At 47.0% G+C, this 13,799-nt stretch overlaps 1 protein-coding gene across 2 annotated transcripts in view; it reads left to right on the forward strand.

Annotated features, from left to right (window-relative positions):
- The window catches only part of PRKX (protein kinase cAMP-dependent X-linked catalytic subunit), a 78,666-nt gene that overhangs the window by 44,109 nt on the left and 20,758 nt on the right, over positions 1 to 13,799 (forward strand). For both annotated transcript variants that reach the window (XR_012381080.1, XM_025857851.2), the window contains exons 3-4: positions 1,503 to 1,766; positions 13,088 to 13,207. Coding sequence is in view for 1 of the 2 variants with exons in the window: in XM_025857851.2 (XP_025713636.1) it covers positions 1,503 to 1,766; positions 13,088 to 13,207 (384 nt within the window). In the remaining variant the exon portion in view is untranslated. The remainder of the gene's footprint in view (positions 1 to 1,502; positions 1,767 to 13,087; positions 13,208 to 13,799) is intronic.

Here is a 13,799-nt window from a genome sequence, read left to right on the forward strand (position 1 = left end):
TGGAATGGCCCATCCCGGCAGGTGAGACCCTCTGGTAGAGCAGGTGTGCTGAGCGTCCTCCCGAAGGGATGGCCAGTTTTCTGGGTGTGATTGTATCTTTGGTGAAGCCCAGTTGGATGCAGCTCATGGGGAGACAGCTCTGCAGGGAAGCACCGTATTGTCCTGATCACAGAAGATGCAAGCGGGAGCCTTGCAGTATTGACACCATAGCGTGGCCGTGGTTAACATCGTCCTGTACGTCTCCCATCCCGGCAGGGTGGCTTTTACTGGGGGACTACTCTTACTGCTGATTATATCATACACATCCTTGTACTTCCTACGTCCCCCCAGAAATGCAGAGCGTAGTTCCAAAGCTCGTTTCTCTTCTTCCCACATCTCCTCTATGAGAAAATAGTCTTCCTCCATCACTGCTGATCTCCCTACAATGTGTTTTTTATTGTTTCCTTTTGTCAAGACTTCTCCTCGGAAACAGACAGGACCTGGCGTCTCCTGTCATCCCTCCTCCCCCACCTCTCCTTCCAGTAGTAGAATGCCCTTGTAAGGAGGACGCGCCTCTTCTGACTCTCTCCGACATTTTTAATGGCCACCTTACCCCGGCAGGTGTTTGGGAGGCAGCCCGTTCATTTACTGTTACATTTCCAGTCTCGATTACAGGGCCAGCTGGCCGAACCAGGTGTGATCCCCGAAAATGTGTCCACTGTGCATGAATTTGCTTTGGGCTGTCAGAACAAATCCCACAGACTGAAGGGCTTAAACAACACACATTTATTTCCCATAGTCCTGGAGGCTGGGAGTCTGAGATCCAGGCGGGGCCGAGGGCCGGTTCCTCCTGAGACCTTCATCCCTGGTGTGTAGATCCCATGTTCTCCCCATGTCCTCACGTGGTCGTCTGTGTGTGTCTGTGTCCTCAGCTCCTCTTCTTATAAGGACCCCAGTCCTATGGGATCAGAGCCCACTCTAGTGACCTCATTATACCTTAACCCCCTCTTCAAAGAGCTTATTCCCTCATATGTTCCCATTCTGAAGTCCTGGGGGCTAGGGCTTCCACATGTAATTTTGGGGGGCACAATTCAGCCTGTTGGCCAAGATTTTTTTTTAAGATTTTATTTATTTGAGAGAGAGAGAGAGAGAGCATGAGCTGGGTGGATGGGGCAGAGGGAGAAGCAGGCTCCCCGCCGAGCAGGGAGCCCAACACGGGGCTCCATCCCAGGACCCTGAGGTCATGACCTGAGCCGAAGGCAGTCGCTTCACCGACAGAGCCCCCCCAGGCGCCCCCTACATTTTATTGGTGCCACATCTTAACATCCATCTCTAACAGATTTCCACACCTGCCCACCTGCATATTGTAGCATCCATTCCTCGGCATGAATCTCCTCCCGTCGACGTAGAGGACATCCTTCATGTCCGTCCCCCACAGCACAGCAGGTGTCTGGGGCTGACATTCGTTGGCGGGGACCCGCGGCACCGCGCACCGCGCTCACTCCCGCGCTGCCCTCCCGCAGGTTCTGGACGTGTCACGACGAGCGCTTCCTCTACATGCTGATGGAGTTCGTGCCGGGCGGCGAGCTGTTCAGCTACCTGCGCAACCGGGGCCGCTTCTCCAGCACCACGGGGCTGTTCTACTCTGCGGAGATCGTCTGCGCCATCGAGTACCTGCACTCCAAGGAGATCGTCTACAGGGACTTGAAGCCGGAAAACATACTGCTGGACCGGGAGGGTCACATCAAGCTCACCGACTTCGGCTTCGCCAAGAAGCTGGTGGACAAGTAAGTGGCCGCGGTCACCCGTGGCCGCGTCCGGCAGCCGCCATGCTCCTCCCCGCTCCCGCGAGTTTGGTTGTGTTGGGATTCCACACGTAAGGGACCCCGCGTGCCGTGGTTGTGTTTCTTCTGTGCCCGACTTACCTTCCTCGGCATAGTGGCCTCAGGGTCCATCCACGTTGTCGCCAGTGGCAGGATGTCCTTTTTAAGGGCGAATCGTAGCCCGTCGTGTGTGGAGACCACATTTCCTTTGTCCGTTCATGTGTGGGTGGACACTCAGCTTGCTTCCATGTCGTGCCGCTATAAATAATACTGCAGTGAGCAGGAGGGTGCAAGTATGTTTTTAAGGCACTGTTCTCATTTCTTCACATAAATACCCACGTGCAGTTGCTGGGTCGTAGGGTAGCTCCATTTTTAACTTTCTGAGCACCCTCCATGTTCTTCTTCACAGTGGCTGCCCCGGCTTCCATTCCCACCAACAGTGCATGACCATTCCCCTTTCTGGGCATCCTCACCAACGCCTGTCTTGCTTGTTTGATATTAGCCATCGGCAGGTGTGCGGTGCTGTATCTCAAATGACTCATTCTTTTTATCAGAATTATAGGGTTGCACTTCCTGTGTGTCAAGGAGCTCCCTCCCCTCCCCCCCCCCAGCTCATTTCCACTCTCAGCCGAAGACTGCTTTCAACACTCGGGTTGGCTTGTTCCGTCTTTGTGGTCCAACTCCTGGGACAGCTTCCAAAATTTTGATCCTGCTCTCTGCTTGCCCCTTCTGAAACCTCATGTATTATGCTTTCTTTTTTTTTTTAAGATTTTATTTATTGGAGAGAGAGAGACAGCACGAGCTGAGCAGGGAGGGACACAGGTGGAGGGAGAAGCAGGCTCCCCGCTGAGCTGGGAGCCCGGTGTGGGGCTCAATCCCGGGACCCTGAAATCATGACCTGAGCCGAAGGCAGACGCTTAACCCACTGAACCACCCAGGCGCCCCATGCTTTACACTTTTTAAAAACTTCTTCCTGTCATTCCTCATTGCCTTTTGGGAGGGAGCAGAGGTGGATATGATCAGTTCACCATCTTTGACAAGAAGAGATTATGCATGAGGTCATCTTGGGGTTGTTTTAAAATAATTTTCTATCTTGCTTCTTATTTCTGAAGACTAATGAAACACTGAAAAGGTCCTCTTGCTGAACAAGCAGATTATCCGTTTCAGTATTTTTCTATGTAAATGAAAGCCCACGGATTTGTATGTCCGCTGAATTCTCTTACGTCGATTTCTAACACCGGGCTCACTGGAACAAACGTTTTCAGCATCATTTGCACTGACGTTGATCTCATCACGAATAGTCCTATAAAATGAGACCTTAACGTGGTCAGGCATAAAATGGCTTCTTCACGTGCTTCGCCCAATGATCCAGACTGCCCCATGCTGCTGGGAAAACATTTACAGCGCATGTGTGCAATTATAGAGTACGTAACATATACGGGTACAACATTCTGCTTCAGTGAGGCTGATGTACTTGCAAAGCTGGTTATTTTTGCTGTTTATCCCCCCTACTAAAAATGTGAGCTTTCTTTCCTATATTCCCCGGTTGGCTCATTGGTCGCTTGGTACAGTTAGGCATGGAAGAGAGTCACACACCCAGACAGAGACGGAGGGAGACAGGGCTGTCTTTTGCTGATACCATCACACCTACAGTCCTAAAATATCCCATGGAGAAGGATCAAGGTGTACGTTTCGTTCCCCTGGACACATTTAGTAATTTATGCTCCTAAAATTTCTCTCTAGTGCAGCCCTGTCCAGTACAAATACAACACACACCTCATGTGTGATTTAAACTCTTCAAGAAGCCTTGTTTTTAAAAGTAAAAATTTTGGGGTGCCTGCCTGGCTCATTCGGTAGAGCGTGCGACTCATCATGGGGTTGTGAGTTCGAGTCCCACGTTGGGCATACAGCTTACCGAAAAATAAAATCTTTAGAAAAGAAAGTAGAAATTTAGTAAGATAGCCTATTTAATTCAGTATATCTCAAATCCAAGTATTTCAACATATAATCAGTGCAGAAATTGAGAGGATTTACATGAATTTCTGTTGCTAAGTTTTTGAAATCCCTTGTGCATCTTATCAGTGTGGTGCATCCCAATTAGGGTACTATATTTTCATCAGAAATACTTGATCTTTATTTAACGTCCAAAACGTTCTACAGTTGGAAAAATAAGACTCACATGCCCAGGCTTTCCAAAAACACTGGGAACTTTCTCAGTAACTGCATCGAGTATTGGTTTTTAGATTTAATTTTAAATTAAAAGTAGATTAACATCTTAATTCCTTAGTACATTTTAAGTGCTCCTGAAGTACATGTGGCTGGTGGCTCCCATACTGCACAGGCCAATCTAGAAAACACATCTGTTAGGGGTACCAGGCTGGCTCAGTCCGTGGAGCTTGGGACTCTTGAACTCGGGGCTGTGAGTTCGAGCCCCACACTGGGTGTAGAGATTATTTAAATAAAAATAAAACTTTGAGGGGTTCCTGGGTGACTCAATGGGTTAAGCATCTGACTCTTGATCTCAGCGTGGGTCTTGCTCTCAGGGTTGTGAGTTCGAGCCCCACACTGGGTGTAGAGATTACTTAAAAATAAAAACTTAGGAAAAAATACATTGATGACGTGGGGTTGGCTAAGGTGATAATTATATTTCTTCGTATTATGGAAACAGCTGCATTTATGAGAAACTTGATTGTGCGGGGGAGCAGTTTTACATTAAATGACTCATCTCTGACGGTTTTTAAGAAAGCGGCCATCCTGGGAACACTTTGTGATGCAGTTAAATTCAATCTGATTTTCCCCTATAGGATTTCATCTATTACCTTTCTAAGAGGAAAGCACGTAAAAATGAAGTGCTTTTCCATAACCTTATGAACAAAGACCTTAACACAGGATAATTTGTTTATAACATTGAGGCTGCCCCCTATTGGCAGCACGTGGTATATGGTATATACTTCTCTCTCTCTCTTTTTTTTTTTTTTATAGTCATTTTCTTTGGAAGTCTGATTCAAACCCACCAGATGTGAAATATTTCACAAATTCACTTGGTGATAAGTTTGGAGAGACATGTTCCTCTGCAGTAAATCTAATATGTGCATTTAAGGGTAAATGCATGATGGTGGCTTTGTACATAACATCAAACAATTAATTTACTTAAGACGTTGAACTTTGGGGCACCTGGGTGGCTTAGTCGGTTAAGCATCTGCGTTTGGCTTGGGTCGTGATCCCGGGGTCCTGGAATTGAGTCCTGCATGAGGCTCCCTCATCAGCGGGGAGCCTGCTTCCCCCTCTGCCTCTCCCCCTGCTTGTGCTTTCTCTCTCTCTCTCTCTCAAATAAAAAAAGTCTTGGGGGAAAAAAAGACATTGAATTTGGAAGATAAGCCTTCATTACCATCTTGATATATCGGTTTTTAAAATAAATTTTCATTTTATTTTATTTTTTGATACATTGCTTTTACAAAGAACTTAATTTTTTAGCCATGGACTTTGTCGATTGCAAAAACACTTTCCTCCCTTCTTTCTGTGTGTTTTTCTCGGTTTGCTTGATGAGGTCTCTCCCTTCTGGGCCAGCTCTGGAGATGTGATGCTCATGGGCGTGTGTGCACGGCCTCCCTTCCCATTCAAGGATTCTGACAAGTGACAGTACTTTTGCATAAACATGGAAAGAACCGTCCCCAGGGATCACTACAAAAGACATGGAACCAAACAGAGCTTCATCTCCAATAATATTTTTGAACACGTAATTGAGAAAAGCGTGTTTCTCCTATTTTTTTTTTTTTTTTTTTACAGCACGGCATACAACATGGTTAAACGTGTTGTAATTCGATATTCTTCCCTCTACCCATTGTATTCTCATTTGTTCATGGAAACTCCGAGTCTCAGGCTTTCCCTAGGTTCTCAATAATGGATGGATTTTTCCTCTTCTACCGTAATCTTACAGAACTCTTGTTTAATTATAGTGATAGTTCTTTTTCTGTACAAAAGTCTTTGGCATACACACTTGCTGTTATGCAGGTAGGCTGCCTAAGAGAATAAGGGACACACTAGGATTATTTTTCATTCTCTAAAATGATTAAAACAAAAGTGCCGATACATTTAATTTAGTTATTCTGTTGTAGTTTTTAAAATTTAGATGTGACGTTGAGCGCTATCCTTTGGGTTTTCATGCCCGGCCTCTTGGCTAGGGATAAATAATATTGTACCCAATCTTTGACGAATGTTACTTAATGTTCTCAAACATCCACAAAAGCAGAGAGAGCAGTTAACCTTAAATCCTGTGTGCCCATCACCCAGATTCAGTAGGCATCAAAACCTTGCCACCTTATTTGACTTTTTACCTCTCCCACGTTTTCATTCCTTGTATTATTTTAAAACAAGTGTTCACCATGCTCTCTGCAATGGATAATGACTTAAAAAAAAAATAGCATCAGTGCCATGATCACATCTTAGAGAATAAAAGAAAAAATTCCTTAGGAGCATCTAACTCCCAGTCAATATTCAGATTTCCTCCACATCTCAAAAATGTCTTTTTCTTACCCGTAAACAAGGATCTGACCAAGGTTTCTACATTGCATTTGGCTGTTTTGTCTCTTAGCTCCATTAAATCCATAAGTTTCCCATTTCACCTCCCCCTCTCCCCCAGCTGTTACCATTTATCTGTGAAATAACCTGGGTTAAGCCCCATAGGAAGCCCTGTGATCTAGATTGGGAGGGTTGTTTCTTCATGGTGTCATTTGCCTTGTTCCTCTGTCCCCTTTGTTTCTTGTGAGCTGGTGGTTACATCTTTGAACTGGATTAAATTCAGGCTCATTGGATCCTCCCTTCTGTTCCTTGCTTTCTTTTTGGCTTTTGAGGAACAGATGGTGCTGGATTTTTTGTTGTTGTTCCTTTTGCCTGGTAGCAAGAAGCATACAGTAGGTGCTTGTCCTTGCATATGTGGGTCCAAGGGTTCCCTGCCCGGCCTCCCTTCCCACTGTCCACTCTGTCACCATCACCATGTAACCTGTGGGCTTAGGGCCCACCAGGGGCGCTGCTTGCTCCCCCATTCCGTGAGAAATGACAAAATGCTGGTGCACTCTCTCGGTCCGTCTTTCTGCATTTCTCTGGTGGAATTCTTCCATAAAGAGCCTCTTTCCCTCATCAGCCATCGGGTGACCTTCAAGTACCATCCTTCATGAGAGCAGGCAGGCAGTCCTTCATTCAATCAGTTCATTTAAGGGTTTCCAGAATCATGACCTGGGCCCTTAGTGACCTCAAATGGGGCCATTGCATTTTTAAAAAAAAATATTGCTACCACTCAGAAAACACATGATCTCATGTGTTTTTAATGCAAAGCAGTTTTTTTTTTTCCCTCGGTGCTTGAATTGCCCTCCTCTTAATAGGGAGTGACCACATAATGGGCTCAGACTCTCCTTTTGAGTTGATGAAAATGTTTTTGATCTAGACAGGTGGTGGTCGCACAACATTCTGAATGTACCAAATGCCACAAAATGGCTTGCTTTAAAATGGCAAATTTTGGGGGGCCTGGCTGGCTCAGTCGGAAGGGCGCAACTCTTGATCTCAGGGTTTGTGAGTTTGAGCCCCACGTTGGATGTAGAGATTACTAAAAAAATAAACTTAAAAAAATTAATAAAATGGCAGATTCTGTGTTCCGTGAATTTTGCCTCAATTAAAAAAGCAACAACAGCCCCATATTTGTAGGAGCCCCTTGAAGCTGCCACCTGTACCTTTTTGTCAGCATCCCATTGGCTTTGAGAACTTCCTTGCTTTCATTGACTAGAGGAAGCCCTAGGTCCCTATACATGTCTTCTCTCTACCCTGGAGTCAGCCACTTCTTTAAGGAAATCTGGACCCTGTTGGTGGGGAAATAGTATTTAAAGACCCCTTGAGGGGTGCCCTTTGCTGTGGGGGTTTCATTGCTTCTAAGAATTCTTGGGGGACAGAATTAAAGAACGTGTTTTTATTTTAAAGAGAAAAGCAAATGATGAGTCCAAACTTGACTAGTTATATTTAAGACCACGGGTTTTTACTTAGTTTTTATGAGTTATTCTTGTACCTCTTTGCTTACCCTGAAACTCTCACCTACCCACTGCATTTGTTCACAGAACCAAGACCTTGCAGTACCGCACACAGCTGACCTTGGTATGTGACCCTGTAGTTGAAATGTTCCGGCCCAAGATATGGGTTGAAATGTTTTAATCCCTTTGTTAGGCGACTAGCCAGAGAACCAAGCCAAGTTAAGTTGTGAAACTGGTGAGGGCCTTTGATTCATGGAAACGAAAGCCAAAGCTATAAAAGATTGAGGGTTAGATGAGAACCAGGCTTTGAAATCCATCCCTCTCTCTAATTCTTTCCTCTACACCAGGGCTCGGCAAACAACAGCCTGTGGGATCTGGCCCACCACTTGTGTTTTCTAAATAAAGTTTTATTAGAACACACTCACCTAGTTTGTTTACATTTTGTCTACAGCAGCTCTCATGCTACAGGAGGAGAGTTCTGTGTCTGCCACAGAGACTAGATGGCCAGAGACAATATGTAAACAAATGCATGTGGCTGTGTCCAATAAAACTTTATTTATAAACTAATTGAGGGGCTTGGGAGTAAATAGAGCAAGAGAGTGACACTTGACAATGCATACCATTTTTAAAATTTTTTAATTTCAATTCAATTTAGTTAACATATAGTGATTATTAGTTTCAGAGGTAGAATTTAGTGATTCATCCATTGCATATAACACCCGGTGCTCATCACATGTGCCCTCCAAATGTTGATCACCCAGTTACCCCATCCCCCACCCATCTCCACTCCAGCAGCCCTCAGTTTGTGTCCTAGAGTTAAGAATCTCTTATGATTTGTCTCCCTCTCTGATCTCATCTTACTTTATTTTTCCTTCCCTTCCCCTGTGTTCATCTGTTTTGCTTCTTAAATTCTACATACAAGGGAAATCATATGGTATTTGTCTTTCTCAGATTGATGTATTTTGCTTAGCATAATACCCTCTAGTTCCATCCACATTGTTGCAGATGGCAAGATTTCATTCTTTCTGATGGCTGAGTAATACTGCATTGTGTGCGTATATATCACATCTTCTTTATCCATTCATCTGTTGATGGACATCTTGCCATAGTTTGGCTATTATGGACAGCAGTGCATACCTTTTATTTTTATTTATTTTATTTATTTGTTAGAGACAGAGCACACGAGCAGGGGGAGTGGCAGGCAGAGGGAGAAGCAGGCTCCCTGCTGAGCACGGGGCAGGATGGGGGACTCGATCCCAGGATCCTGGGATCATGACCTGAGCCGAAGGCAGACCCCAACCGACCAAGCCACCTAGGCATCCCAATGCATCCCTTTTAATACTGATTTAGTTTCTGTGCAATGAAAATATGTTACCTATTCAGTATATTCACCATCTGGCCATTTCCAGGCACAGTTTGTGACGCCCCCAAACTAGACCGTCTGCTGTGTGAACTGGTTAATTAAAACCGACCAGAAGGTATATTCATACCATGGATGGTCATTCAGCCACGAAAAGTAACAAAACCCCATCAGTGAACCTTGAAAGCAATTATCCCAAGGGGAAGCCAGACGCAAAAGGCCACATATTGTATGAGTTCACATATATGAGGTACCTCATGGTGTCATATTGTAGAGCCCGAAGGTAGAGTGATAGATGGAGCCGGGTCCGTGTCACCATACCGTCCTGAGCCCAGCCTGTCTGCTTGTGCTGCACAGTGTTGTTCTTGTCTCCCCTGGCACTGGTGTGTCAGAAAACCCCAGTTTACTCCCAGATGCTGTACAGACACAGCAGGGGTGGGAAATGCTAAGGATCCTGGAAGCGGTCACAGACCGTCTGCCTCTCTCTTTCATACAAACACACACACACACGATATTTTAGAGTTTATCCACCCCACATCTTCTTGTACAGATGAGAAGTCAGAAGCACTGAGCGGGAGATGACTTGCCCACATTCCCACAACTGCCGAGTGATGGTACCTTGTGACTTCCAGGTCACATTTCTTTCTCTTACCATCAGCCTCTATTAATGGGTGCATCACAGAGCAGGGATGAGGAGTGAAGAGAGGAGGTGTGGGGATACTTGCTGCTGTTGGACCATGATACTGTTAGGCTGGTCAGCTTGGGCGTGTTAATTGCCTCTGTGTGCCTTGCTTTGCTCGTCTGAGAAGTGAGAATTGTTCTTACTCTAGCATTGTTGCTAAGAATGGGTGGGTCTGCTAATTGGAAAGTACATCCTTAAAACAGTTCCTGGCACATAGTAAGCATTGAGTAGACATAAGGTGCTTCTGACTTTATTATCTCCATCATCAGTATCCCCATCATCACCACCATCACCACCTTCACCACCATCACCACCATCACCACCTTCACCACCATCACCACCTTCACCACCATCACCACCTTCACCACCTTCACCCCCTTCACCACCTTCACCATCACCACCACCACCATCATATCACCGTCACCACCATTGCTATGGACTGAATTATGTCCATCCAAAATTCATGTGTTGAAGCTTTAACCCTCCCAAGGCAACTGTATTTAGAGATAGTGCTTTTAGGAGGTAATTGATGTTCATTGAGGTCAGGAGAGTGGGGTCCTAATCTGATAGCATTGACAACCTTATAGGAAATTGATTTGTCACAGTTCTGGAGGCTGGAAGTCCAAGCTCAGGGTGCTGGGCAACTTGGTTGCTGGTGAGGACTCTTGCTGGCTTTTACATGGCTGCCTACTCACTGTGTCCTCACATGGTGGAGCGAGATCTCTCAGTCTCTCCCTCTTACAAGGACACCAGTTACTGAATTAGTTCATCTTGATCCAACAATAGGACGTCATCTTAACTTGATTACATCTGCAAGACCCTATTTCCAAATAAGATCACATTCACAGGCTCTGGGGTTTAGGACTTTTGGGGGGAACACAAAAAGCCCCTGTACAGATGCCCTGGCAGGCGATGAGAGTTTTAAGAACACATGAGCAATTAGAATACCATCTTTCTTTCATTAACACGGTCTCCTGCCCCTGCTGCGGTGGAAGTGATAACAGTGAGCACGCTGAGAACATCAGGTGTCACCTTGCCCGCCCTCCAAGAGCTGGGTGAGCAGGAAAGAAGACCGGGGGCATGGATAATTCACAGCCTGGACCAGTGGTCTCTGAATAACATCCGGGACTCTTTGTCTCATCTTTACATGTTTACTGCTGTCTGAAGCTCCCTAGCAGTTTATGCCTCTGTGTACGTCCACAAAGCACTGGGGCCGTTTGCAGGAAGGTCTTCTTCTAAAGAAGTGTCGGGCTACCCAGGGCAACTTAGAAACTGGAAATTTATACAGCCTTCCACCTGTGCCTCTTACCCTAGAACGGAGCCAGAAAGAGACTCACCTTTCCAAATGCAAGTGGAGACACTGTCCCTGATGCATATATAATGACCTGCGGCCACCTCCACCTGGTCTCGGTAAGAGCTGAGAGCTCTATTTCCAGCTAGCTTCAGGCAGCCTTGGGCGTGCTACCAGCCTGGGAGTCCAGCACGAAGGGCCCCATAAGTTGGCAAGGCGGGCACGGGTGGCCTGGAGGTGTGCTCAAGGTCTCAGTCGTTAAGTGGAGAACCCCACACGACATCATCCCTGGTGGTAGAGCACCAGCCGGACACCGCTGTCTCTCTAGGGTTACAAATTCCCAAGCCCTTTCCAAACCCAGGCTATGTCGAGCCTCTGCCGAGGTCCTGCTTGCCTTACCTTGACTTTGTTTCTCAGACACTTGTTTTGGCTTCCTCCCTCCTTGGAGGACACCCTGCTCCACCTGGCCTCTTCAGTCTCTGCATATTTTATAAAGATTGTGGCAAAATATACTTAGGATAAAATTGACCATCTTCCCCATTTTTAAGTACACGGTTCAGTGGGATTAGGTGCATTTGTCATGTCCCACAACCGTCCCCACCATCCATCTGCAGAACTCTGCCTCCTCCCCAAATGGAGCTCTGTCCCCGTGAAACACTTACTCGCCAATCCCCTCCCCCAGCCCCTGGCACCACCATCTACTTCCTGTCTCTCTGCATTTCCCTGCTCTGGGGAACCCATACACGTGACATCCTACAGTATTTGTCTTTCTGTGTCTGGCTGATGTCACTCAGCATCATGTCCTCACGGTTCGTCCACGTCATTAGCAGGTGTCAGAGTGTCATGCCTTTTTAAGGCTGAACCCTATTCCATTGTGCGAATGGACCCCATTTTCTTTATCCATTCATCCATTGATGGGCGCTTGGGCTGGCACCTGCCTTTTGGCCATCGTGAGTCACGCTGGTCGGAACATGGGTGTGCAAGTATGTCGTCAACACCCTGCCTTTCGTTTCCTTTGGGTATATACTGGGAGGCATAGTGCCTGGATCATACGGTGATGCTAGGTTTCGCTTTTCAAGCACCCGCCATACTGTTTCCCACAGTGGCTGCACCCGCTTGCGTCCGCACCAGCAGTGCACGAGGGATCCCTGTTCTCCACATCCTCGCCGACACTTCTGTGTTTTTCACAGCCATCCCGATGGGTGTGAAGTGGTCTGCGCTTTCGACTCTTTCCTTCCTGCGAACCAGGGAGCAAAGCCACAAGGAGGACCTGAACTTCGTACTCATGGAAGCCCCGTAGCATGCTCTTTCTGAGCCGCCGCTCCCCGCCTTAGAGACGTGCTCTCATCTGTCAGAGTCTTAGTGGGCGAGGGGTGGTCAGCCATCTAGAGAAACAGACATAGAAATCAGTATGGCTATCTTCTTGACCTCCAAAGTTGTATTTTCAGACGTCTGCCATTCCCCACTGTCAATTAGCTTCCATTCCATTAGACAACAGTGTGCCATACAGAATGTGCGGGGCCGAGCCTGCAGCTGCTTTAGAAGGAAGGTGAAGAGTGTGCGTGGCCGGTGTGGGGAGCACGTGCCTTTCCCGGGGCTGCCGTGACAGCACCCCGACCAAGGGGCTTCAGACAATTGTATTCTCCCGCGGTTCTGGAAGTTGGAGCCCTGGAATGAAGGTGTTTGCAGGGCTGTGGTCCCACAGTAGCTCCCGAGAGAAGGATCTGTTCTGACCGTCTGTCCTGGCTTCAGGTCACCTCATGTGGTTCCTAGAGTCCTCTAAGACAACATTGGCATCTCTCTCCAACACCTTTGGAGTGTCCAGGGGGTGGGGATGGGGCATCGTCCTGATCACCGACGTCACCGTTGCATTTAGTCCTGAGACGCATGCATTTGCCCAACACCGCTAACTGCTCTTATGCCCTTCTCTGTCCCCAGGACGTGGACCCTTTGTGGAACACCCGAGTACCTGGCCCCTGAAGTTATCCAGAGCAAAGGCCACGGGAGAGCCGTGGACTGGTGGGCGCTCGGCATCCTGATATTTGAGATGCACTCGGGGTGAGTAGGGCTCCCGTGGAGAATCAACACATACTCTCCGGTACTTCCCTTCCCTGCTTCTAGAACAGTGCTTTTTGGTGGCAAATACCATGATGTCCTCCCGTGCCAGTTTCCCCATGCCAACATGGCAACGGGGACCCACAGTTAAGTGTGCTTTCATAAGAGCAAAAGCACATGGGAAGCACCAGCATTTGGGACCTTCTCCTGTTTAAGTATCCCTGTCTCCCATGAATATAATATTCAGTCTTCTGCATGGACTCTTTCGGAGCAAGGCAGAGAGCTAAGGCAATGACCGTACATGTTGGATAAAGATAAATAAATCGCATACGGTTTAGGACTTTATGAATGAGTTGCATGCCAGGAAGGAGAGTGTGCGCCCATACTTGCTTGTCATGAGGCTTGCAAGGTTCCATTTTCCCCGCATCCAGATACCAGAGGTGTTGAACAGGTACCGAGGTATCACCGTGAGTGAATACTCTAGGCTCGCGGAGGCACGAGACAGGTGTGATGTTCCTCTACCAGAAATGTAAAGCAAGCATCCCCCGCTTAGAAATCATAGACATGGGGATTCCTCCTGGTCCTACAGAGGACC

This window comes from Callorhinus ursinus, unplaced genomic scaffold, assembly GCF_003265705.2.
Source record: "Callorhinus ursinus isolate GAN/ISIS: 27379988/994484 unplaced genomic scaffold, GSC_fseal_2.0 scaffold16, whole genome shotgun sequence".
Taxonomy (NCBI): domain Eukaryota; kingdom Metazoa; phylum Chordata; class Mammalia; order Carnivora; family Otariidae; genus Callorhinus; species Callorhinus ursinus.